General features: G+C 44.6%; 2 protein-coding genes across 2 annotated transcripts in view; one reads left to right on the forward strand and one right to left on the reverse strand.

Moving 5' to 3' along the window:
- Window positions 1-3,954, reverse strand: part of LOC125740298 (uncharacterized) — a 41,901-nt gene extending 37,947 nt beyond the window's left edge. Inside the window, exons 1-2 of the transcript XR_007397499.1 lie at window positions 3,271-3,954; window positions 3,037-3,111 (exon numbers count right to left, since the gene is read on the reverse strand). The gene's annotated coding sequence lies outside the window, so the exon portion shown is untranslated. The remainder of the gene's footprint in view (window positions 1-3,036; window positions 3,112-3,270) is intronic.
- A 4,052-nt stretch (window positions 3,955-8,006) lies between these two features.
- Window positions 8,007-23,908, forward strand: atp1a2a (ATPase Na+/K+ transporting subunit alpha 2a). Its single transcript, XM_049011242.1, has 24 exons — window positions 8,007-8,138; window positions 9,349-9,432; window positions 10,075-10,134; window positions 10,218-10,421; window positions 10,604-10,717; window positions 10,823-10,957; window positions 12,451-12,568; window positions 13,123-13,391; window positions 13,477-13,675; window positions 14,066-14,175; window positions 17,038-17,172; window positions 17,266-17,345; window positions 17,916-18,025; window positions 18,388-18,563; window positions 18,946-19,082; window positions 19,521-19,671; window positions 19,832-20,000; window positions 20,726-20,880; window positions 20,974-21,097; window positions 21,442-21,587; window positions 21,783-21,913; window positions 22,253-22,354; window positions 22,563-22,654; window positions 23,262-23,908. The coding sequence occupies exons 1-24, from the start codon at window positions 8,127-8,129 to the stop codon at window positions 23,288-23,290; spliced, it is 3,042 nt and encodes a 1,013-aa protein (XP_048867199.1). The 5' UTR covers window positions 8,007-8,126; the 3' UTR covers window positions 23,291-23,908.
- The last annotated feature ends 401 nt before the right edge of the window (window positions 23,909-24,309 follow it).

The following is a 24,309-nucleotide window of genomic DNA, read 5'->3' on the forward strand; positions in this document are numbered from 1 at the left end:
TGTAACTGGTCCACCAGCGCCAAAGCACAACATATGCTGGTATAACCAGTATGCATTATGCTGGTCATGCAAAACTCAAGTCCCATATCTACTTGTACACGTATCGTGTATTTTGTATTTTTCTGGTTTCTACTAATATAAATCACCCGAACAGTGTCCCCCTCCCTCCAATTTTATGCGTAATTTTTCATTTTCAAGGGCCCTTGTCAAGTGCTGGGTCCCCTGAATCTGTTGGGGTGTCCATGCTCCTCTGACGTCCCGCCCCCCCACCCCCAAGCATAGCGAGACTTTTGATGCAGCTACGTTCGTCTAAAGAGAATCAAGAGGGGAGGTATTTCTCTCTGAATGCCCCCCTCCCCCCACCCCCCACCCCATCGCCCAGCAGGGCATTTGTCTTCCACTCCTTGTGTCCCACATTGCATGGGAGAGGCTGCCCCCCCTATTCTGCACATGCGCTTGGAAGATGGATGAATGACCTTCTTTGATATCAGTCTCCATGAGGAAGCTGACCTTCATCAGTAATTGTGTTTCTGGTGTAAATGGGAGAGAAAGGCAGCCCCAGAGGACTGCCACACGTCGGGTGTGGGCTGACACCCATGACCTCAGGGGCACGTCCACACCCAAATGCGAACGGGTCATTTTCACCTTCGGACTTGATGGGATGGGAGAAACCAAGTAAGATCTTGCTATGTTTGTACGAAAACTTTTCAGAATACCGCTGAAGCAGAACTGCCAGTCCAGCACACTGAGATATTTCCATACGGTGGACTGATAAAAAAGTTTTATTGCCTCACTCTTGCCAGTAACATAAATTCAAGATATCCAACCACCAAAGAATAAACGGATATTATGAGATCTGAGGATTTATGGATTTATGCGTGAGTAGGTGTGTTTGTTTACCTCCCGTTCTCCTACGCATTTCCACTTTGGAAGGCAAACAGAACATAACGCATATTCCACAACACATTCAATTAAATTTACATAAACATGGATAGCAAGAAAATCTATGTGTGAGTCAATATCAATAATCATAATACTGATGAATGATATTATGTGTTCCAAGAATAAATGCATACTAATTATGGATAAGACGCCAAGTGAGGCGTGGGAGATGTTCTTCCGGACACGATGTTCTTGAACTGGCTCCATCTGGTGGACTTAAGTTATACAACATTCTCTATGTTTAGCATTCAACTCGGCTAAGTCCTAGAACAGTGTTTCCCACCCTGGTCCTCAGGGACCCCCAGCCGTTTTTGCTTCCTCCCTGCCCCCTCCCAGGCAGGCCACATTTCTGCTCCCTCCCCGCCCCAGAAAGGTGGACTGTCTGGGGGCTTCGCCACGATCAGTTTAGGAAACACTGTCCTGGACGAAGCAATCAAACTCAAGAAGCCTTAAACTCATGAAGCATCTTTGCTGATGTATTTCAGAAAACAAGCCAGATTTAAAGATGCTTAATCACAATGGCTGCAGTGTATGAGAGTTATATTTAAAATTACATCTTTGCAGTGGACAGACTGATGGATTTATAAACAGGGATTTGGGAGAAAAAAATAGCGATTATTAATAATTATTCTAAATCTGTAAATTTTTATTTATTTCTATAAACCTACAATATTGTAGTTTCAGGAGATTCTCTTCCTGTGCTGTGTGCCATTTACATCTGTTTGCACCCTGTTTACTTGTTTGTTACTCTGTCTGTTTGACGCTCTATGTATGTTTGTCTATGCATGACATTCTTGCAGCTGTATGCACCAGAATTTCACCCCTGGGATCAGTAATGTCCCTCTTAATCTTAATCTTTGAATTATTTAGAATTAATAATTATACACAAGAAAACAAATTTCGGGGTGAATAAAGTTTAAAAGCTGTGTTTGTCTCAGGCTGTGGGTTATTTGCTGGCATACTTGTCTGCGGGGTGAACGGTGTTGCTATTTCAGGTGGTTTTAAGGACAGTGACATTTCTGCAGTTCAAATATAGCACCGAAATAAGAACCACCACTAGGGATAGTCCCACAATCAGGCCCTAACCCTACCACTGCATTCCTTTATCCACCATATTCTCCAAATAAGCAAAATATTTTACTGTTCCTATAACAACAAATTAATAGCAGATAACGTATACACAAAAATTCACACTGAAGTTTCTGTGGAAATTAGCCTCCCCCGCCCCCCCCCCCCCCCCCCCGCATTTTGTATCTTACCCTTCTATTCACGTACACTGTAACTTTGTCTATAAATGTACTGTAGTAACATTGCACTTTTATAACCATATAATTTAAGGTTTAAATAGCTGCCTGTTTGTCTGCTTCTATTTGAGTGAACAGTAAATTAATATACTAATCATGCTACATGTCCGTTCACTGCTCTGCCATGTTTTTGAAAGCAGATTTGCTATCGTCCCTTATATCTGAATGCCATTTTATAATGGAATGCTGACAATACACTATATAAATGTTCCCTCCGTCATAGATGTACATATACACATGATACGATCACAACATTTCCGGGACTCGATTCTAGCACTTTTACACAGATTCACTTAACATGATATTAGGAGTAATAAGCTATACTTATGGTCCAAGAAAAATAGATCCTAAATTTCAATCTGCTTTAGAATTAGGCCAATGTGAAAGTAAAGTATAAATGGCCTTTCCCTCAACATGAAGAAAACAAACGACAAACGACTGCTTATAAATGCGTCCTGGGTCACGGTCACTTTATTTCAATCTGTCCCAGCAGAAACACTGCTGTTGTTACCCTGTAGATGGGGCGTAGCTAAATATTTAACAGGAGTCAGGTTCTATGGACATAAGAAACATAGTAATGTCACTTCAGATTAAAAGCATGTGGTACAAAGATACAGTAATAAACCAGAGACAGAAATAAAGTCAATCGAGATCATAAACCACAACGAACCGAAACAGAAAGAACACAAGTAATTATATAAAACTAAAAACCACCTTAATCACTATGTAAAAATGACTTAAAATGCCAAAATAATCCACTGTGCAACTCAGATGTAGAAAATATACTTACGGCATTCAGTAGCAATGTCACAGTCAACTTTATTATCATTATGCACGGTGAACTGAGGCAGGAGACTCTTCAGTGCTACACAATAATAACAATAATAATAATAAGTAGAAGGAAAAAGAAGAAGATGATGAAGAAAAAGGAGGAGGAGGAGGAGGAGAAGAAGAAATAACATCAGTTTAGAAATAATGTCACAATTAGTGTTGAAAACATGGTGCAGGAGAGTTATGTCTGTACCGGGAATGAGATGCGTCCTCATTCAAGAGTCTGCTATCCCTTTCTGAGGAGATGATTATGATTGTCTCCCCTTTCCAGCCCCGAACAGGCAGCTTATAAATGATTAACGTCGTAAAGTCCCTGATTCCCAGGCAGAAAACAAGTCCAGCTGTATCAGATTGATTCTAGCAGTCCTGCCAGTTTTGGCCATGATCTGAAATCACTGTTTTTTTATGTACAGTATCTTAAATGTTGAACAGAATCGGTGACAAAGAGCAGCCGTGTCAAAGTCCAACACCCACTGGGAATGAGTCTGACTTACTGCTGGCGATGCGATCCAAACTCTCACTCTGGTTATACAGGGACCTGATGCAATAGCAATAGACCCCATACTCTATATTCCTGAAACACCTACCACAGGACCCCCCAAGGATTGGTATCTGTCCAGCCCTGTCCAAGGTATGACCATCGAATGGGCTATCCTATCCAGTACCACGGCAAAGACTTTCCCAGGGAGACGGAGGAGTGTGATCCTACTGAAGATGGAACACATCCTCCAGTCCCCTTTCTTAAATATTTGGGACCCACACCCTAGGCTGACAATCCAAGGCTGCTGTTCCCAACCTCTACACAATGTTGAAGAGGTGTGTCAGCCAAGACAGCCCAACATCATCCAGAGCTTTCGGGAACTCAGGGTAAATTCCATCCTTCCCTGGAGCCGTACCACTAAAAGGTTTTTTTGACTACTTCAGGGACCTCAGCCCTAGAGATGAGTAAGGCTTCCTTCATGAAGTCTTCCAAGGGAGACATATCAGTAGGATTTAGTAGGTCCTCGAAGTACTCCTTCCACCGCCTGACTATATCCCTATTTAAGGCCAACAGGGCCCCATCCCTGCTGTAAACAAAATGGGTGAAGCCCAGCTTCACCTCTTAAGTCATGCGGCAAAACCTCTTCAAGGCCAACTAAAAGACCTTTTCCATGGCCTCACCAAACTCCTCTCACACCTGAGTTTTTGCTTCAGTAGCTGCTTAGTCTGCCACTACCAGTCAGCTGCTTCAGGAGTCCCAGAAGCTAACCAAGCTTGGAAGGCCTCCTTCTTCAGCCTAGAGGTCCGATTCGATAACTTCAGGATCGCGGTCCTGTTGACTTCACAGGGCTGTGACCTGCAGCATGCACTGCAGCTGAGTGTGAGGCCGCCAGGATGAGGATCGACGGCTCCAAATCTGAGGCCATGGTTCTCAACTGGAAAAGGTTGGATTGCCTCCTCCAGGTTGATGGTTGGGTTGCCTCCTCAGAGTTGATGGTTGGGTTTCCTCCTCCAGGTTGATGGTTGGGTTGCCTCCTCCAGGTTGATGGTTGGGTTGCCTCCTCCAGGTTGATGGTTGAGTTGCCTCCTCAGGGTTGTTCATGAATGAGGGAAGAAGGGAGTAGGAGATCGACAGATGGATCGGTGCGGCTTTGTAAGTAATGTGGACGCCTTACTATTCTGTTGTGGTGAAGAGGGAGCTGAGCCAGAAGGCAAAACTTTTCAATTTACCAATCAATCTACGTTCCTACCCTCACTTATGGTCACAAGCTTTGGATAGTCACCGAAAGAATGAGATCACAGATGCAGAAATGAGTTTACTTTGCAGGGTGTCTGTCTTTCAGATAGGGTGAGGTGCTCGGACATTCGGGAGGGGCTCAAAGTACAGCCGCTGCTCGTTTGCCTCAAAAGGAGCCAACTGAGGTGGTTTGAACATCTACCTAAGATGCCTCCTGGATGCCTACCTGGGAAGGTGTTTTGGGCTTGTCCAACCGGGAGGGGACCAAGGGCAGACCCAGGACACGCTGGAGTGATTATATCTCTCTGCTGGCCGGAGAACACCTTGATATTTCCCAAGGAGCAGCTGCAGGAGGTGGCTGGGGAGTGGGAAGTCTAGGGATCCCTCCTCAGACTGCTGCCCTTATGACCCAACCCCGGAAAAGCAGCGGATGGATGGATCTCTAACGTTTCACCTTGTTTTGCTCGGCCTGTTTGATCGATAGCTCTGATCATTCATCCTTGTGTGGGTTTGGGAAGACCGGGCTGCCTCCCTTTCATTGAGGTGAACGTTAAAACTGAAAGACTTCGTTAAAAAAAAAAACATGGTATATATATTTTTTTAAATTAGCTTGCAAAAAAAGGTCAGTCAACGGTGACCGACAAAACAAGCTTTACTGAATAAGTCTCGGTTAAAGAACAATTAATTAATGCAATGCAATAGATGAATTTAAACCACTGCTGGTGAAGTTGAGATTACATGAATTACGGGTTCCGGACGACAAATCAAAATAGCAAAACACAGAAGAAGTTAGTGCTCAGTAAATTATTACTTCTTTTCCATAATGAACCTCAGGCCAGATAATACTTCAACCTTTAACGTTATTCGATTATAACACAATTGAGGAAATCGTCCTTTGAAAATGAAAGGATCAGAAAAGACTTTTGTCAAAAGCGTCTTAATTCGAGCACAAACATCCTCCAAAAGCCACTAGGAATGAATATTTACTGCTTAGGGGCAACAAGAAAAGAGGGGAAGGACACAGAATTCCCTGCTCAGAGATTCTGGACAAAATGATTAATGTCTTTCCCTAGATTTTTGGGAAGACGAAGGTGTTACGGGCAGGGTGAGTGGAATGCTGGCCTATTTATTGGGTTAATCGATACTAGGCGCAATGCCTCCCTCTGCCCAAAGGCACAGAGTGAGCAGCGAACATCTGGAGTTCATCACTCACGTGCTGTGGACAGAGCTGTGAAGGAGCAGAGCTATCTATGGCAGGCAGGCTAGCCACAGTCAGGGGACTGTAGTGCGGTACGGACAGGAGCAGCCAGCTGAAGAGCAGCTTACATTAACGGTCCCAAGTGAGCACATTAACAAGAGACCCAAGGCTCAACAGACAGGCCCCGCAGGCGTGAGTACGAGCTGGGACACAGCGGAAACTCCCCCAGCAATGACGTCTTCTCTCTGGGAGATCGTCTTGACAAGGAGCAGACGTATGGGCACCTGCATCTATCAAATATCTAGCAGGATGTCCCTCTTCCCTGTGGTACACAGCCAGCAGGAGGGGACAGGAAACCGGGGGAGAGACTCAGGCTTCCGGGGGAGTAAGTGTGGGCGTGGTGGACTGAAGGAGAGGGTGACTCAGGAAATATGTTGACAGAGTTACAGGCTGTCCGGCCCGAGAAGAGTGTAATCCATACTGACACGCTGTCTTTCTACAGCCCTCTAATCAATATGGTATCAAAATCAAGTGCAATGAGCAGAGCAGAGTGCCAAATCAAATTCAAGTACTTTGGTAATAAAGTAATAAGTTCAAGTCAAAGAAAGCAGTATTTTGGCTGCGGCCTTCATTCCTCAAACTGTGACGCGAGTCTCAAGCACTCCGGAAGAGCAGAGTGAGACCGATTCAGGGCAGCAGTAAAATGGATTTCAGAAAGCCCCCCCCCCCACTCCACCTGCTGTCCAGCCTGATTCTAATCTGGCTTCATAGATCTGATGACTGGGTACGGGGATTCGCATTATAGCATCAATAGGTCTTGTGGAAATGGTCCTTTGAAAATGAGATGACCGACACATCAGCCCCCCATCCAGGCTTCACTGCCGGTCCCACCCAGAACACAGAAGCTGTGGCAAGCACTGTCCAAGGTGAAGCGAAATTGGCCAGTAAAGTATGAAGCTTCCTTCACTCCACAAAGGCCTGGACCAGCTCTGCTTCGCTGGGGTCATCTATTGACACACGGGGGACACACATTCCCTAACAGCCATGGGAAGGAAACACAGATGTTTATACAGGGAAATGCACATGTAATATAACACCAATATGAACATTTATCTTAAAAATGTCCTCCTATACAAGACAATGTTGTACCTAAAGACTTAATGTTGTACAGAAACAACTATTGCCATGGTTCTCACCTATTGTGATGCTGTTTACAGTCTCTTTTCAATTTTGTTCTCAGTACCCTGTCTCCCTCTAAATTATGTAATTGCTCATCCAGTCACAAAAATGAAGAGTTCCAATATCCCAGTGTGTCCCAATCCGGTCCTTAGGGACCAACAAACGGTCTATGTTTTTGCTCCTTCCCAGCTGCCTACTGGACCGTGTGCACTGTCTGGCTGGGAGCTGGGAGGGAGCAAAAACATGGACCGTCTGTATACTGGGAACCGCCAGACCGGTTTGAGGAACACTGCACTATCCACATCGCAATATTAGCGTTTATGCTACAAGGCCAAGGTCTTTGACCATGATGGAATTTTATTAACATGGATGGATGGATGGATGGATGGATAGATAGATAGATAGATAGATAGATAGATAGATAGATAGATAGATAGATAGATAGATAGATAGATAGAGGGTGTGAACTCGCAGGAAGCGTGCAAACTCCAGAAGTAATGCTTGGTTCCTAGAATCCAGGAAGGATGACGCACTAACGGTTACTACCAGCTATTTGTTAGAATGTATACACCATATACAATGGTATGAATTATGGTGATATGAGAGCTTGATGATGTGTGCCTCTCACGGTAGAATGTTACAGAATGATAATCCATTATAAGTGACTTATGTGACGCGCAGTGTGCTGTTTCATTAATTACCAGTGCCCATTACAGTACTAGACATGATAGGATGGCAGGTGGAAGTAAGTGGAAACCCTTCAGGGTGGGGGAGACAGTTGGGTGGGGGGGGGGCGCTTAATATGGTTTAGGTTACTCTGGGGGGGCTGGGGGGGGGCATGCAGAGTACAGGGGGAGGGGTTGTCAGTCTTAAAAAAGCAACCAGTGATTTCCACATGTACGAAGCGTCTGAACGGTAAGGTCCTTTCATTCTGCGCAAACCACACGAGGACAACATGGGAAAGGGGGTGAGTTCCGCATTTTCTGTATCAGGAATGGGGCAGCTTCTCTCTGATATATACTTTGCTAGACCACCACGGGGGGGCTGGGGTGGAGTGATGAAGGAGAGAATTCTCTCATTACTCGGACTGCATGGGAAAATCAGGCGGCCGAGGGAGGAGATCAAGAGCCGAGAATCCAGCCTGTGCCAGTCCAGCTAAAGTGGGAGAAAAGGTCCCCTGTTTGAGAGCCGCTCTTGTCAAAGGGAAGTTTGTGGCGTATTTTGTCATACCTGCACTGCCATGTTGTGTGTACAGTGACATTTTTCGCTATTTAGTTGGTCTGACCTTTGTCAATTGCTCCAAATCTCTTGCCTTTGTAATGTGCTTGTTCCTCTTTTTCTCTTCCCCTCTTCTGCCACTTTTCATGTCATCGCTCTCCTGCTGTTTTTACTTTTTCCGCATGTCATTCTTTTGTAAACGCGTCCCATTTCCTCCTCCTCTCATTCTTGCTCTTATTTTTCCCACCTTGAGGTTTGATTGACAGGCACAGATGCTGCTTTTAATGACGACAGTCCCACCCCTAACGTTCACAATATTTTTCATCGGGCAGAACACTGACACGAACAGGTTTTCAATGACATATCAACATGCACTGATGCGTGGAATTATTTTTGGCAATTTGGAAAAAAAACAGCTATTTATAGATCGCATTAAAAATGATTGGCATGCTTGTGGTTTATAGTGAATGAGGAGTAATGTGTCACCACCATTCATTGAGAGATCTAGTAGATGATCTAGCGGTGATCTAGCAGATTTACTTTTTCTGCTATCAATCAACTACTTATTTTAAGCAACTTCCGAATAGTTATTTTATGAGTTCCCATTGGCTTAAATTAGATGAGCCTGATGACATGCTGTAATTCCACCTAATGTGTCTCATTTTTTCCCATCGACAGACAGAACATGTGTTAAATAGACTCCCCTCCCACGTTAAACCATATGTCCATGTGTTATCTTCTCCATACTCAAAGCACGTTTGAATATTTTCTTGCATAAATCGCATCAGCTATGCGGCTGCAAAAAACTCCTAGTGCCTAGTGAATAATGGTGCCTTCGCTGTCTTTTTGTATCACGGTACCACCAGTAAAGTCCCTGATATCAGGTAATATCTGCCAGGTTTGGCAGGTGCCGCTGTATTCTTGACGCAGCGAATAACGCTTCCCTATATCCCCTTCAGTTTGGTCACGAAGGCAGCCCAGGGGGCGGCAAGAAGAAATGGAAGCAAAAGAACATGGACGAGCTGAAGAAGGAAGTAGCTATGGTAAGGGTCGGCCCTGGGTCACGAGACCCGTGGATGTGTTCCGGGGGCGTGGTGTGCTCAGCTTTTATTGGGTACCGTGTTAGACTGTGGGTTATTCAATTCGATTAAGTTTTTATATAGCGCCTTTCACAACAGAGTTGCCCCAAGGAGCTGTACATGGCTGTGGTGTGATACATTACATCATCATTAAGACAGAATAATACAAAACAGGGAAAGGGAAGACAAAGAAAGAAAAACTCCCAAGTAGGGGGGAAAAAAAACCTGCGGGGGTCCAAGGCTGCCCACATACCCCTCCCCACCCCACCTACCCCGAGCAGGCTAACATTATTGAAATCAGGAAAACATGGATTATCGTTTGTTATCTATTATTTCAATGTTTGGCATGTGGCTCTACTCAAAATCTGTATGCTTCATAGCCGTTCGTAAGGCTGTTTTCATTGAAGCGGCTCAGGTTAGAGCCTGTTCAAACACACGGATGTCTTTACTGAAGTAGTTCTGCTTGGTGTTGCATTGTCAGGGGCCCTGGCAGAGGCTTGAACATTGAAGTGTTCGGTCTTGTAGCTGCTATGTTACTGTTTGGGTTGCCGGCTCACTGATGTTCCCTTTTGGCTGATCACGTCATCCTTGAATATCTTTATTCAGGATGACCATAAGTTGTCACCAGAAGAACTGGAGCATCGATATGGACTTGACCTCACAAAGGTAGATTGCTCCCATTTTGATCCTTGATCCCAAGCCGGACCTCCCAAAGTATTTGAAGGCTGCTAACAGCATCTCCCCTACAGGGCCTCACCAGCAACAGGGCCAAAGAGATCTTGGCACGGGATGGTCCCAATGCGCTCACACCGCCACCCACCACCCCAGAATGGGTCAAGTTCTGTCGGCAGCTGTTTGGGGGCTTTTCCATCTTGCTCTGGATAGGCGCTATCCTCTGTTTCCTGGCCTACAGTATCCAGGTTGGCACGGAGGATGACCCTGCTAAAGACAATGTGAGTCCAGCAGTCAGCCTTTCTTGGGCCAATAAAGGCATCTGATTCATTTAAGTTCTCTCAATTGTTGGGAGTTCTTGGAAAGCTCTGTCAGATACTTTTTTTGCTGATGGCACACTTGTCATTGTCATCATGGATGTGTCGTTTAACATGTCGGCATGCCTCTCTGCCACCCTCCTCAGCTGTACCTAGGCATCGTACTCTCCGCTGTTGTCATCATCACTGGATGCTTCTCCTACTACCAAGAAGCCAAGAGCTCAAGGATCATGGACTCCTTTAAGAACATGGTTCCTCAGGTAGGAATGTCTTGCCTCACTCTCTCTTCTTCTGTCAGCCAGGAGAAACACCTCGATGCCACTTCTTGCTTTGACATGCATCTTCCATGTCTCTCTCCTGGTTAGCAAGCACTGGTTCTAAGAGATGGAGAAAAAATTCATATCAACGCAGAGGACGTGGTGGTTGGGGACGTGGTAGAGATCAAAGGAGGCGACCGCATTCCCGCTGACCTGAGGATTATTTCTGCTAGCAGCTGCAAGGTATGGGGGGATGACATCACAACCTGGGGGGATGACATCACAATTTAGGGGTGACATCACAGCATGGGAGAGGATGACATCACAATCTGGGTGGGGTTGGGGCTCAGCAAGACAGGGATGTTCTGCTATAGGAGCCTGTTTCTCTTTAGGTATCAGTGGATCAGAAATTATATTTCTTTTATGAACACTGTATATTAATTAAATAAAAGTGGCAGCAGTGGGTGCTTGCAGCCATAAAGCCCTCATGAATGCTCCAGACTAGCTAAATCAGTGGACCCTGGCAATAGTATGTTGTACTTTCACTCCCCTGACGACTTGCCTGAATAAAATTGTTTGATTTTTTTCCTGCCTTGTTAAAGCTAAGCTTTTTTTTCCCTGCCACTAGGCCTGCTGTGTTCATGGCACCCCAACTGTGTTTCTCTAAGCCCCATACTCAGCTGGGGACTGTAGGATTATGACTCACAATGTGCTGCAGCTACTCTTGAATGCTCTTGGCTAATTACAAGCATTTATGGGAGAAGGGCTTTAAGGTCAGAGCCCACTGTACTTCTCAGGAAGTTAATCCAAGTGCCTGTCAAGTAGGGTGGATATTGGTGGCCAATTTTTGAAATTCCACTTTAAAAATATGATCATATATGATCCTAATTATAAATATTACAACATAAAAGTATTATTGAAAGGTAAAGAACTGCGCTTAAGACCACAAAGGCATAAAAAGTATCAGACATGTAAGATTCAAGAGTGATTCAAAACTTGATTGTCATTTGTACAAGTACAATGAAATTCTTACTTGTGTTCCTCCCTCCAAACACAGGCAGCATCTAACATAGGGCAGGGTCAACTATACATACAACAAATACAAAATTAATTAATACAATATACAGTACATACAATAGATGCAATATAAGTGCCCCAGTTTACCCTTTGTCCCTCTTAACCAATATCCACCTACATGGTTAAAGGTGGGGCCTGGAGCTCCTCGCACGGTGCGACGGACAAAGGCAGGTGATACGCGAAGGACATATGGGCTTATTATATAAGGCATATCATATCATGTTTGCATGGCCAATAGAAGTGTATGAAACCGCAATGGGCACAGGAAAGTGGTGTTACTCGGGGTTTATAGGTCGCACAGGAACTAGGCCAGGGTGTCATCAACACAACAAATCCTGTGGACATCAGTGCATAGAAAAAGCAAACATAAGCTTCAGCCAGACAGAGAAAAAAATCAAAGGAGTGGACTTGGGGAAGGTGTCAGGAAAATGAAAGCGTTGGATGTGGGTGGCGTGGTCTGTTTACTAGGTGTGCAAGGCAAAGAAAATATTTATAGTGGAAATATAATTTACAGCGAAAACAAAGAAAAGGTGGATTGAATCAATATGACATCCTGATTTTTCCTCTGAAACCGCCACCCACCCATCTCACAATTATATACTATATTTTTATTTTATAATATACAGAGGGTTTTATGAGCACTTTTGTATCTCTGTCAGGTGGATAACTCATCTCTTACTGGGGAGTCAGAGCCCCAGACCAGATCCCCAGAATACACCCACGAGAATCCCCTGGAGACTCGCAACATCTGCTTCTTCTCCACCAACTGCGTGGAGGGTCAGTGTTTCTTGCCACCTCATGCCCCTGCCTGTCAGTCTGAGTCGCTCACATACATGCAGTGCATTCCCTTCTGAGTGAGCTTCTCTAGCTCTGTGTGTTAAGGTATTATCCTCATCCTATATCCCCGAAAGAGCAACTTCTTATACATGTAGACACACACACACACAAACACATATACATACACACATATACATATGTACACATCCCTTGTGTGCGATGTCATATATCCCCTTAGTTGTTTCTCGATTAGCGTACTTGACCACACTCGTGTTCTCGTGTACCCATTTTCTGTCATCTTCCATTGCTGAAGTCTGATTCCAGTACTCAAGGATAGATGTACTGAGGATGGTAAAAACCCCCAGATGTCATTCCTGCCACGACCCAAATATTAAAAATTCATTGGTTGCATTCTTGCTAAATGAGACCAATCCCATGATTCATTGTGCCCCAAGTTCATTCTTGGGAGGCAAGTTAGCAAGACCTGTCTAGCCAAGACCATAAGTTTGATCTTTGCATTCTTGATATTGAGAAATACCCTTTGTGTTTGTCAGGTACTGCCCACGGGATCGTCGTTGCCACAGGTGACCACACAGTCATGGGCCGTATCGCCACGCTGGCCTCCGGGCTGGAGGTGGGGCAGACGCCGATCAACATGGAGATCGAGCACTTCATTCACATCATCACGGGGGTGGCTGTCTTCCTGGGAGTGTCCTTCTTCATCCTTTCCATCATCCTGGGCTACACCTGGCTGGAGGGTGTCATCTTCCTCATCGGCATCATCGTGGCCAATGTGCCTGAGGGGCTATTGGCCACCGTGACTGTGAGTCAGCCATGGCTATCGGTTAACCCACATTCATGTCGATCCATTATGGACTTATGGTCTTCATTCCGCGATTCCCGTTCAGGTGTGCCTCACGCTCACGGCAAAGCGCATGGCCCGCAAGAACTGCCTGGTGAAGAACTTGGAGGCCGTGGAGACCCTGGGCTCCACCTCCACCATCTGTTCCGATAAGACCGGCACCCTGACGCAGAACCGCATGACTGTGGCCCACATGTGGTTCGACAACATGATCCACGAGGCGGACACCACCGAGGACCAGTCTGGTGAGGCAGCGTGCCCAGCTCCTGACCAGCTCAGCCGGGGGTTAACTAGCAATGACACTGACACCCTGTCACTACAGGCTAGACTGATAGAGGCAGCTGACAGCCTGCTTTAGACATTAACCGATACCATAAGCTTCACAACACTGACGGCTTCCTGTGGCCCAGGCTAATATTGCTTGCTAAAGGGAAATGCTGACAGTTTAGCCAAAAGGCAATGCTGGGAAAGTCATGCGGCTCTGGGTAATACTGACAGATTTCTACTGGGAAGCTTATGTAACACTGGAAGCCTATTATGAGGAAATGGTGACAGCCAGCTGCAGAAAAATACCAACAGCAGGGTACAGAGGCTAAGGTTAAAATTACAGCCACCTGTCCCGTTATGTCCCACAGGCAACACCTTCGACAAGACTTCTCCAAGTTGGACTGCTTTGTCGAGAGTGGCTGGACTCTGCAACAGGGCTGTTTTTAAGCCAGGACAGGACGACATTTTCATCTTAAAGGTGGGTCTGGGCGTGCCACAGCTTGATCACTATGGTTTTGTAATAACCATAGCATGAATCAATCCCGGGGTGGCAAGGGGGGTGCAGTGGTTCCTCTGGGTACCCTGGTTACCCCCCACAGTCCAAAAACATTCTGAGGTTAATTGGATTTACTAAATCTAGTGTAGGTATGCATGTGTGAGTGAATGGTGTGTGTGTGAGTGTGCCCTGCCATTGATTGGTGTCCCATCCTGGATTGGTCGCTACCTTGCACCTGTAGCTCCCCCGAGACCATAAATAGGACAAGTGGTTACAAAAAGATGGAAGGATGGATGGATGAATCACTGCCAAAATATAATACTGAAATAGGGCTGCCACGATTCGTCTAGTTAGCCGATGACATCGAGGCTGAAAATGCGTCAACATCAATATTATAAATCAATACATCGTTTTAAAAAATATTGTAATAAAACTACCTTCATGATTTCTAAAGCTCTTCAGTTCATTATGACAAACGTTTTCCTTCACTGTGTATCGGAGTACAGTTGTCCCTCGCAACTTCGCGCTTCGACTTTCGCGGCTTCACTGTGTCGCGGTTTTTTGTATAGCCATTAAAAAGTTGATCGAAACAATGAAAATGATACATCGCTACGCATCGGAAGCATCTTTGCTCTTCGTAATTAAATGTACAATAATAATAATATGATATCTGTAACGTTTAATATGTCTTACATTCTCTTATTTTGCCTAATATATTGGGTAATAGGAGTGTAATTTTCATGACCTGCCTGTACGATCCTCTTGTGTGCCACGCCCCCTTATTAACCACGTGTGCAACCCTGATCGTGACCAGCTGTTTCCTGTCAGTCTGATTCCTCCGGTGTATTTAAGTCCACGTCAGAGGCTGTAACCCCAGTTACCATGTTTCCCCCATGTTACCATGTCCTGTACTTGTAGGGATTACAAATAAACCCTTCGATCCTGATTGCTCATCTCCCCGTTCCTGCTTCCATGTCCACCAATCGTAACAGTAATGGTGACTAGAGGGTGTTATTTCATATCTAATAACGTTAAAAACCGTATTTAGAAGGTCGTAAACAGGTTTTCCATGCTCTAGCTACGAAAATGTTCGATTTATAAATAAAGGATTCTACTTCGCGGAAGTTCACTTATCGCGGTACAGTCTGTAACTGATTAACCGCGATAAACGAGGGCCGACTGTACATCAGATTATCACAAAACAAATGGGTGGTTTTACACTGTGCAAAGTGCCATGTCATACCATAGCGGCACTAGTGCTATGCACGAGCACCTAAAGAAGAAACACACAGGCGCTATTCTGGATGATGGACCGCCAAGTACTGTCTATTCATGTTTATTAAATTACCATTAGAACAGAGAGCTTTTATTATCTTTCGTCCTTATAGCTGCTACTATACACTCGTTATTAAAGCCATGAAGTTGTCTGCCTGCTGCATTACAATCTTCATTGAATAAGTGTGAAAATGTTTAGGCTTTTTCCTGCGTTGATTGACGGTGCCAGTGTGTGTGTGTTTGTGTACGGTGAACTTGTTTGGACCAGTGTCATAAACTGAAATGGAAAGGAAAACGGACACTAAAAAGAAAATAATTCGTGAGCAGAAATAGAATGAAATATATTGTGAACCATTTTCACAAAAAGAACTTTAATCTGCAAAAAGTACCATCACACCACCATCTTTTTTACCTCGTTTAACCACAGTATTTCCTCTTTTAAAAGATGTTGCGGCTGATATGATTGCGATTTGAGTGCTTATCGCTTGTGTTGGTTGTTGCGTGCTATGTTAACCGAATTTATTAAGCATGAGCATACGCCAGATTTGTATAGTTTACTAATGTTTGGGCATCACGATATGCATCTCATTTATATTTTTAGTCATACTGCTAATCTTACTGAAAAGCCGGCGTCCATTATTTAAAGCCCTGCAATGACATGGTTTTTGTCAAAATAAAATTTAATTAAACAGCAAGTTGATTTTCTGAAGGAAAATGAATTGTTTAGATTAATCGACCAATCGATGAAATGGTCAGTAGATTAATTGATAGATAAATAGTCAATGGCAGCTCTGCACCGAAATGTGCACTGAAATGTTCTAAACCTGTACACCTGGTGTGAAACAGTCTCTGTGTTCTTGGATATTTTAGCCGTTGTTGAAGAAATGTCAGAAGAATTTGCCAGAATCTGACTAAACTTTTATAATGACACTGAATAATGTCAGTGATTACAATTTTAGTGCCAACGGCACTGATTTTAGCGATGACAAGGATGGTAACATCAATGATAAAGATGCATATGGCAGTCATAATGACAAAAATAGTTATAAGAATGGCAGTGTTGATGACAACGATGATGATGACAGTGATGATGATGACGATGGCAATGACAATGATGAGACGATGATGACAGCAACAATGGCAATGATGATGACAGTGATGATGACAGTGATGATGACAATGATTATGACAGTGATGATGACAGTGATGATGATGACTATGGCAATGACGATGATGAGACGATGATGACAGCAACAATGGCAATGATGATGACAGTGATGATGACAGTGATGATGACAGTGATGATGACAATGATGATGACAGTGATGATGACAGTGATGATGATGACTATGGCAATGACGATGATGAGACGATGATGACAGCAACAATGGCAATGATGATGACAATGATGATGACAGTGATGATGACAGTGATGATGATGACTATGGCAATGACAATGATGAGACGATGATGACAGCAACAATGGCAAGGATGATGACAGTGATGATGACAGTGATGATGACAGTGATGATGACAATGATGATGACAGTGATGATGATGCTTCCCCAGAGAGACACGGCAGGTGATGCCTCAGAGTCAGCCCTGCTGAAGTGCATCGAGCTTTCCTGCGGCTCCGTCCGAAACATGAGGGATAAGAACCCAAAAGTGGGAGAGATCCCCTTCAACTCCACAAACAAATACCAAGTGCGTGTTCACAAGTTTGTCCATTTGTTGGTGTAAAGACCCTTCTGCCCTCCTCTGACAACATACCATTTCTCTCACTCTTTTACTTCTCAGTTGTCCATCCATCAGTTTCAGGAGACGCCCAATGGACATCTGTTAGTCATGAAAGGAGCACCTGAGAGAATCCTGGACAGGTATTACATTTACACATTTAGCAGACACTTTTGTCCAAAGTGATGCACAAGTGAGGCAAATAACGCATTGGATGCTGTCATGGCATCAACCAGGCATAAGTACAGCTAGACTGAGCTTTCAGTGAATGTCCAGGTCCAGGTATAAGCAGTGCTGGAGTAGAAGATACACAACACCTACCAAACAAGGCGAGGCCTTAATAAGCCCATTGAAGGACCAGAGGTACAAGATAAGAACATTCAAGGAATGTAAAGAGGCATCAGGCTAGTAGTGGAATTTATGGAACACATGTATGTTAGTTACTAGCAAATAGCAATCAATCACCAAGCCAGCTGATCACTGTCCCTTCCTAACTACACTTAGCATCACCAATATGTAAATATCAGTAAGCACTGATGAAATAATTCATATTTATAATGGTGTCACTGGCGCCTATTTCGGCCTTGGCATTTACTGGAGTCTCTGTTATCTGCCCCGTGACCCTGGATAGGACAATTTGTTTCAGAAAATGGATGGATGGCTGGAGGGATGGATAGATGGATGGATGGATAGATGTATTTTCTGTTTTTCAGGTGCAGCACAATCATGATATACGGGGAGGAATTTCCTCTGGATGATGAGTGGAAAGATGCTTTCCAGAATGCCTACATGGAGCTGGGAGGGTTAGGGGAGAGGGTGCTGGGTAGGTATGAAGGCTGATTCAAAATGAAAAAGTGCCAGGGCGAGTGGACAAGGACCTCGTCCAAGCTTCACCCTTTCTTCTCTCTTCCCATTGTTCTACCGCTTGGTGAATTGACTACAGATAATATGGAAGGGTATTTGCAGTGCTCCTTTCCATTCCACAGCTAAAGATCAGCCTGTATGTGTTACACTCCGACAAGAAAATAATAATGGTGTTTCTTTTAGTGACAGCAGACTAGTGATCGTGTCCCTTTTGCTGCGCCTGAATAGCAGTAATTTTGTGTTTATTTGTGCCACGAGAGTAGTAATGGAACGTCACCACAGAGCACTAATAGAGTGTTTCGGCACTGCGTGTCCTTTCAGGATTCTGTCACGCCTTGCTGTCACCCAGCCAGTTCCCCCGGGGCTTCGCCTTCGACTGCGACGAAGTGAACTTCCCCACGGACAATCTCTGTTTCCTGGGGCTGATCTCCATGATTGACCCGCCCCGCGCGGCCGTCCCTGATGCCGTGGGAAAGTGCCGCAGTGCGGGCATCAAGGTGGGCACACCCATGTGACCCAGCGGCATGACAAGTCGCCACCCAAAAATCGGCACATTGGCAAAGTAGTAAATAATCGAGGGGGCGCTACGTCCTGCCTGCTTCTGCAGAGCAGAATACATTGATAATATTATGTAATAATAATATTGTAACATCTGTGTATCAGAGTCGTTAACCCACAGGTTGCCAGTTTAAGTCTCAGGATGGGTTCCACTGTTGTACCCTTGGGCTAAGTACTTAACTTTAATTGTGAAAATATCCAGTAAAAAAACATTACTGTTAAAAATAAAGACATAACAATATGTTAGTAATATTTTAATAGTGATTTTGTCATCAGAGTGCAGATGTTTCAGCTACACACAATACTAATGTTGCCCTGTAGGTGATCATGGTGACTGGGGACCACCCCATCACTGCCAAAGCCATCGCTAAAGGCGTCGGCATTATCTCTGCGGGTAACGAGACTGTGGAAGACATTGCCGAAAGGATGAACATCCCAGTGAGCCAAGTAAACCCTCGGTAGGGTGAGACACAAGATTGTTGGCAGTGCAAATTCATTCAACGAACATGTTCAAATGACACTCGCTTATCTAGTAGAATGTCAGTTGAGACCTTTCCCAGGAAGTACAGGTATCAAGGCGGAGGACACCTTAGACAGGATGTCAGTCCATCGGTGTCCAACATAATTACATGCCATGGGAAATTTACGGAAATCAATCCGGTCCACAAAATATCGTAGCGAGAGCTTGTGTGTATTGTCATAGACATATTTATTATGTATTGGCATCCCATACAGGGTGGACCCAAGCCAGGTGCCAGGTATTGTCTGGTATATGATCTAGGTCCAGCCACGACCCTCACTGGGATAAGCGATATTTACTGTAGAACTTTTTCGGAAATCAAACAATTTGTGTTTTTGCGTTGGCGCCTTCTCACCCCCATTGCACTCTCTCTTAGCGACGCCAAGGCGTGTGTCGTTCACGGCGGAGACCTGAAGGAAATGACCTCTGATGATCTTGACAACTTACTGAGGGACCACACAGAGATTGTGTTCGCACGGACGTCGCCCCAACAGAAGCTCATCATCGTTGAGGGCTGTCAGCGGCAGGTGAGGGAGGCTACATCTGTTTAGTTCCCATAGGTCTGGATGGCAGCTTGACAGACAAAAAAAAAGATGTGTGCTGGTCTGATATCTAGTGACCTTTTCTTGTGACGTTTAGCCGGCCACTGCCAACTAAAGGGCATCTATCACCTCGATTCTCTATCAGGGAGCAATTGTGGCAGTAACCGGGGATGGCGTGAATGACTCTCCTGCCCTGAAGAAGGCAGACATCGGCGTGGCCATGGGCATTGCTGGCTCTGACGTCTCCAAACAGGCTGCTGACATGATCCTGTTGGATGACAATTTCGCCTCCATAGTCACTGGAGTGGAGGAAGGTGAGAGAAAGACAGACGTATGCCGAAAGATCTATACTGATGGGGACTAGACTGATAACAATGTACTCATAAGGGTCTATATTCCGAGGATGTGCAGACTGATAAACTCCATACTGGCTCATTAATAGAACTGATCCTTAAACATCAACCCCACTTCCAACTGAATCTCGAAAAGGCTCAGATTCCCATCCTCTTTATAAGCAATATATATTATCAAACAATATATCATAGAGTTCATCTTAGCACATCGTTGTTATGGAATTAAGTATAGAGGTAGATCTCGAAAGACCCACCCATCCATCCATCCATCCATCCATCCATCCATCCACCCATCCATCCATTCATCCATCATCCATCCATTTTCAGAAGAGCTCAAAAAATAATGACTAATACTTACTTCTTACTTGAACAAAATGATTTAAGTAACACAAGGAAACCGTTGTTTTGTTGTTGTGTTGTGTTTGTGTTGTTTACCCTTTTCTCCATTTCATCAGCTCTACGGCATCTGCTTAGCCCCTGCAGATTTTATTGAGACAAATCTATTGTCATATAAATAACAATGACGCTAGATAATCCACACAAGCCAAGACCTTGACCTCATTGTCAAACACAGATAGAACCAGAGGCTGGAAAAAGGATAAACGCAACGATTAACACAGTGAGGTAAATGCAGGAGGGAGGAGGCTCCTCTTGTTCATGTCATGTTCACGTCTTCACCCATCAAGGGCGCCTCATCTTCGACAACCTAAAGAAGTCCATTGCCTACACCCTGACTAGCAACATCCCTGAGATCACCCCCTTCCTCCTCTTCATCCTCGCCAGCATCCCACTACCCCTGGGAACTGTCACCATCCTCTGCATCGACTTGGGCACTGACATGGTGATTGCATGGCTCTTCATCCCCTGTCCCATCTCCCTGGGTCCTCTTGACCGTTCCCTCAGACTGAAGTACACCTGACTTCTCCACCTTCAGGTGCCAGCCATCTCTCTGGCCTACGAGATGGCCGAGAGCGACATCATGAAGAGGCAACCCAGGAACCCTCGCACAGACAAACTCGTCAATGAAAGGCTGATCAGCATAGCGTATGGCCAGATTGGTTAGTCCCTTTCCTATCTGTCTCTCTGTCTGCATGTCTATTTGACTCTCTGTCTATCTGTTTTACAGTCTTGAGGTCTGTCTCACTGTTTGTCTCTCTGTCTGTCTCTCTGATGTCTGTCTATCTGTCCCACTGCCTGTCTTTCAGTCTCCCTGCATGTCTGTCTTTCTGCCTCACTGTCTGTTTTTTGGTCTATCTGTCTGTCTGTCTATTTGTTTCTTTGTCTCTCTGACTGTCTGTCTGTCTTACATTCTCTGAATGTGTCTCCCAGTGCATCCATTTATACTGTTTTATATGTATTTCGTGTTGTCATTATGGCTGTGTGCTTTTCCCTCTGCCTCTAGGTATGCTCCAAGCCCTGGCAGGCTTTTTCACTTATTTTGTCATCATGGCTGAAAACGGTTTCCTGCCCTTCAATTTGCTGGGACTCCGTTTGGGATGGGATGACCGGAACAACAATGAACTGGAGGACAGTTATGGCCAGCAGTGGGTAAGAAATGGGAGCAGGGGTTATAGAGAGAGGGGGAAAAACGAGGGAGAGCTGAGTGAGAGAAAGCGAAAGGTTTATTGAGAAGACCGGACTAAACACAAATCCACATCACGGGTTAAACTTACTAAATGAGATTATATGTATATTAAATTGCCTAAACGGTATGGAGTCATGCGTGTATTTTTCTTTTTTCAGACATATGAACAGAGAAAGATCATAGAGTTCACGTGTCACACATCCTTCTTCATCAGCATTGTGGTGGTGCAGTGGGCCGACCTCATCATATGCAAGACCAGACGTAACTCCGTCTTCCAGCAGGGCATGAAGTGAGTAATCATTACTGTCTGGATGAGTAATGCAAGTAAACTGCTCATCCTACAGCATTCTACAAGTGTGTCTCATTACCGGGGTTTGATTTCTGGGCCACTGCATGGTGTATCTATCACACCTCTTCTTGGTGTGGGACACATCATCAAACGCAACTTTATTTATTTTCATGATTTGTGGGAGTTCCGGAGCAGGGCCAACGTGAGATGGATGTGAAGCAGATGTTGATCCACCACAGATGATTTAAAGTTGAAATTGCTTGCATATGGAGTTATTGCTAACTTATGATTCATCTCTCTCAACCTGTTTGCTGTGTTTTTCTGCTTCCTCTTACACAGAAATCGGATCTTGATCTTTGGCCTCTTCGCTGAGACTGCACTCGCCGCCTTCTTGTCCTACTGCCCTGGCATGGACATTGCGCTGCGCATGTACCCTCTCAAGTGCGTATTTTTCACGATATCCTGAGATGACGTCTGACACCAAGTCTGTACCGTTGCTCACTGTTGTCACGCCGTCATAGTAAAAACAGCCACAGCCTTTAATTCCACCAAGTCCACACCACCCACTGCTGAACATGTCTATATTCCTGGCTTATCCTCTTTTCTTGATGTCGGCTTCCAAATCTCCCTTTGCCTGCGTATCTTTCAGGATCTCCTGGTGGTTTTGCGCCTTCCCATATAGCTTGATCATCTTTGTCTACGATGAGGTTCGCAAACTAATCCTGAGACGACGCCCAGGAGGTGAGCTGATACTGACATGTGCACAGCCCTGGGGATAGTCACACACTCCCTGTCTCATTCTCTCACTCTCGGTGTCACACCCACAGTCTCCAGAAATGTGTGACACGCTGCCTCAAAAGGCAAATTAGGGCGGCCATTTTGCAGAAGCATGGCACAGAAATGACTTACTACTGGCAGGGACAGTGGGGCTGGGGCTGTCACGGTAGGGGGAGCTGACAGTTTGGGGGGGGGGGGGGGGGTCCCCTGTTATGATGGCCGTGGGGTCAGATACCTCTCCACCACCCCCACCGCCCCTGGGACTGACTGTTGGTGATTACATAGGACATTGTATTCTGGGATCTGGTTGGCTATTTCCCTTAAGTCTCGGAGTGAGACCTCATGGCATAGAAGTAGATAAGGAGCTAGAATTTTCTTCACTTGCTCCACAGTAATTTACTCAGGCCAATAAACTAACGTTGGACTTTCCAAAGACTAGCCACGGCCAGTGCTGCTTAGGGAAGGGGTGATAATAATAGATTTCCGAGCAAATTAATGGTGCGCTCTTTGTGTTATCTTACATGAAGGAAAGTGTTTTTGTATCTTTCTCACACTGTGTTCTCTTTTGCAGGTTGGGTCGAAAGGGAGACCTACTATTGAAAAGTGTCGAATATCTACATGCTTGTGTGCATGTGTCACTTTATTGTATTGTTTATAGTATCACTGCATGAAACTGTTGTACTTAACCTATATCTTCCAGCAACACCACATCTCCTTAATTCCTTTCTTAAAGGAGCCAGCCATTTCCGTGGCAACAGATTTCTAATTGGATAATTTATTATACCTATTTCAAATTCAAATTTTCACATGTGCTTGGAACAAATGCATATGTTTCACTTCGTCCAGCTTCCTTACACAGTAAGAGAAAACTGATAGAACTTCAATTGAGAAATAAGGGATTTGAATCAATGAGACCTTGGTCCACGCGGTGGGGCCGGTCGCATAGTTACATTCACATTCAAATAAGCTCTTCACGCTAAAGCTTCCAAAGGCTGCTTTTTTTTCCCCTATGCCAATCCGCAGCAGTTTTCCCCGTCTGGAAGACTATTCATTGCACTTTTGCAACAAGGATCACTAAACATAGGAATATAGTGACTTAACAGCATATGATAGGGAAAATATGTCCCTGTAAGACGTGTACTCATTGTGTATGATTTCTTAATTCTGTTCCTGATATATGTTCATATAATATATAAATAAAGAATGTTGAAGACCAAAGATGAAGTTGTTTAATTCATCAGCACTTTCACATTTAGACCATTATAATGACTGAAGAATCGCCCATCCAGGTTTGATGCTTGTTGAATTTTACCGAAATAGCGAGCTGATATTAAGGTATAATTGGTCCGCTAACAGTTTTCAAAGTTAGTAGAAACGCTAATCGGCTAACTAAAAAGTTACTTTGCTAATCAGTGGTTACCGTATTAGTGGAACCCTTCCCACCAGTGATGAATACAAAAACCTAATAAAGATTTGTTGTATTTAAATAATCGGCGCCCAGGTACTCTGCTAAACTTCATAAACTATAAATTATCAGTGACACTGTATGCCAACAGACTAAAAACATGTTTACTCTAAATAATTTCCATTGCACAATCTGACATATCTCTCATAAATTC

Source organism: Brienomyrus brachyistius, chromosome 4 (assembly GCF_023856365.1).
Source record: "Brienomyrus brachyistius isolate T26 chromosome 4, BBRACH_0.4, whole genome shotgun sequence".
In the NCBI taxonomy this organism is placed as follows: Eukaryota; Metazoa; Chordata; class Actinopteri; order Osteoglossiformes; family Mormyridae; genus Brienomyrus; species Brienomyrus brachyistius.

Coding starts and splice junctions, on each gene's coding strand:
- atp1a2a (XM_049011242.1), top strand. Junction 17,173..17,265: donor ACTCCACAAACAAATACCAA/GTGCGTGTTCAC, acceptor TTTACTTCTCAG/TTGTCCATCCATCAGTTTCA. Junction 21,098..21,441: donor CATAGCGTATGGCCAGATTG/GTTAGTCCCTTT, acceptor CTCTGCCTCTAG/GTATGCTCCAAGCCCTGGCA.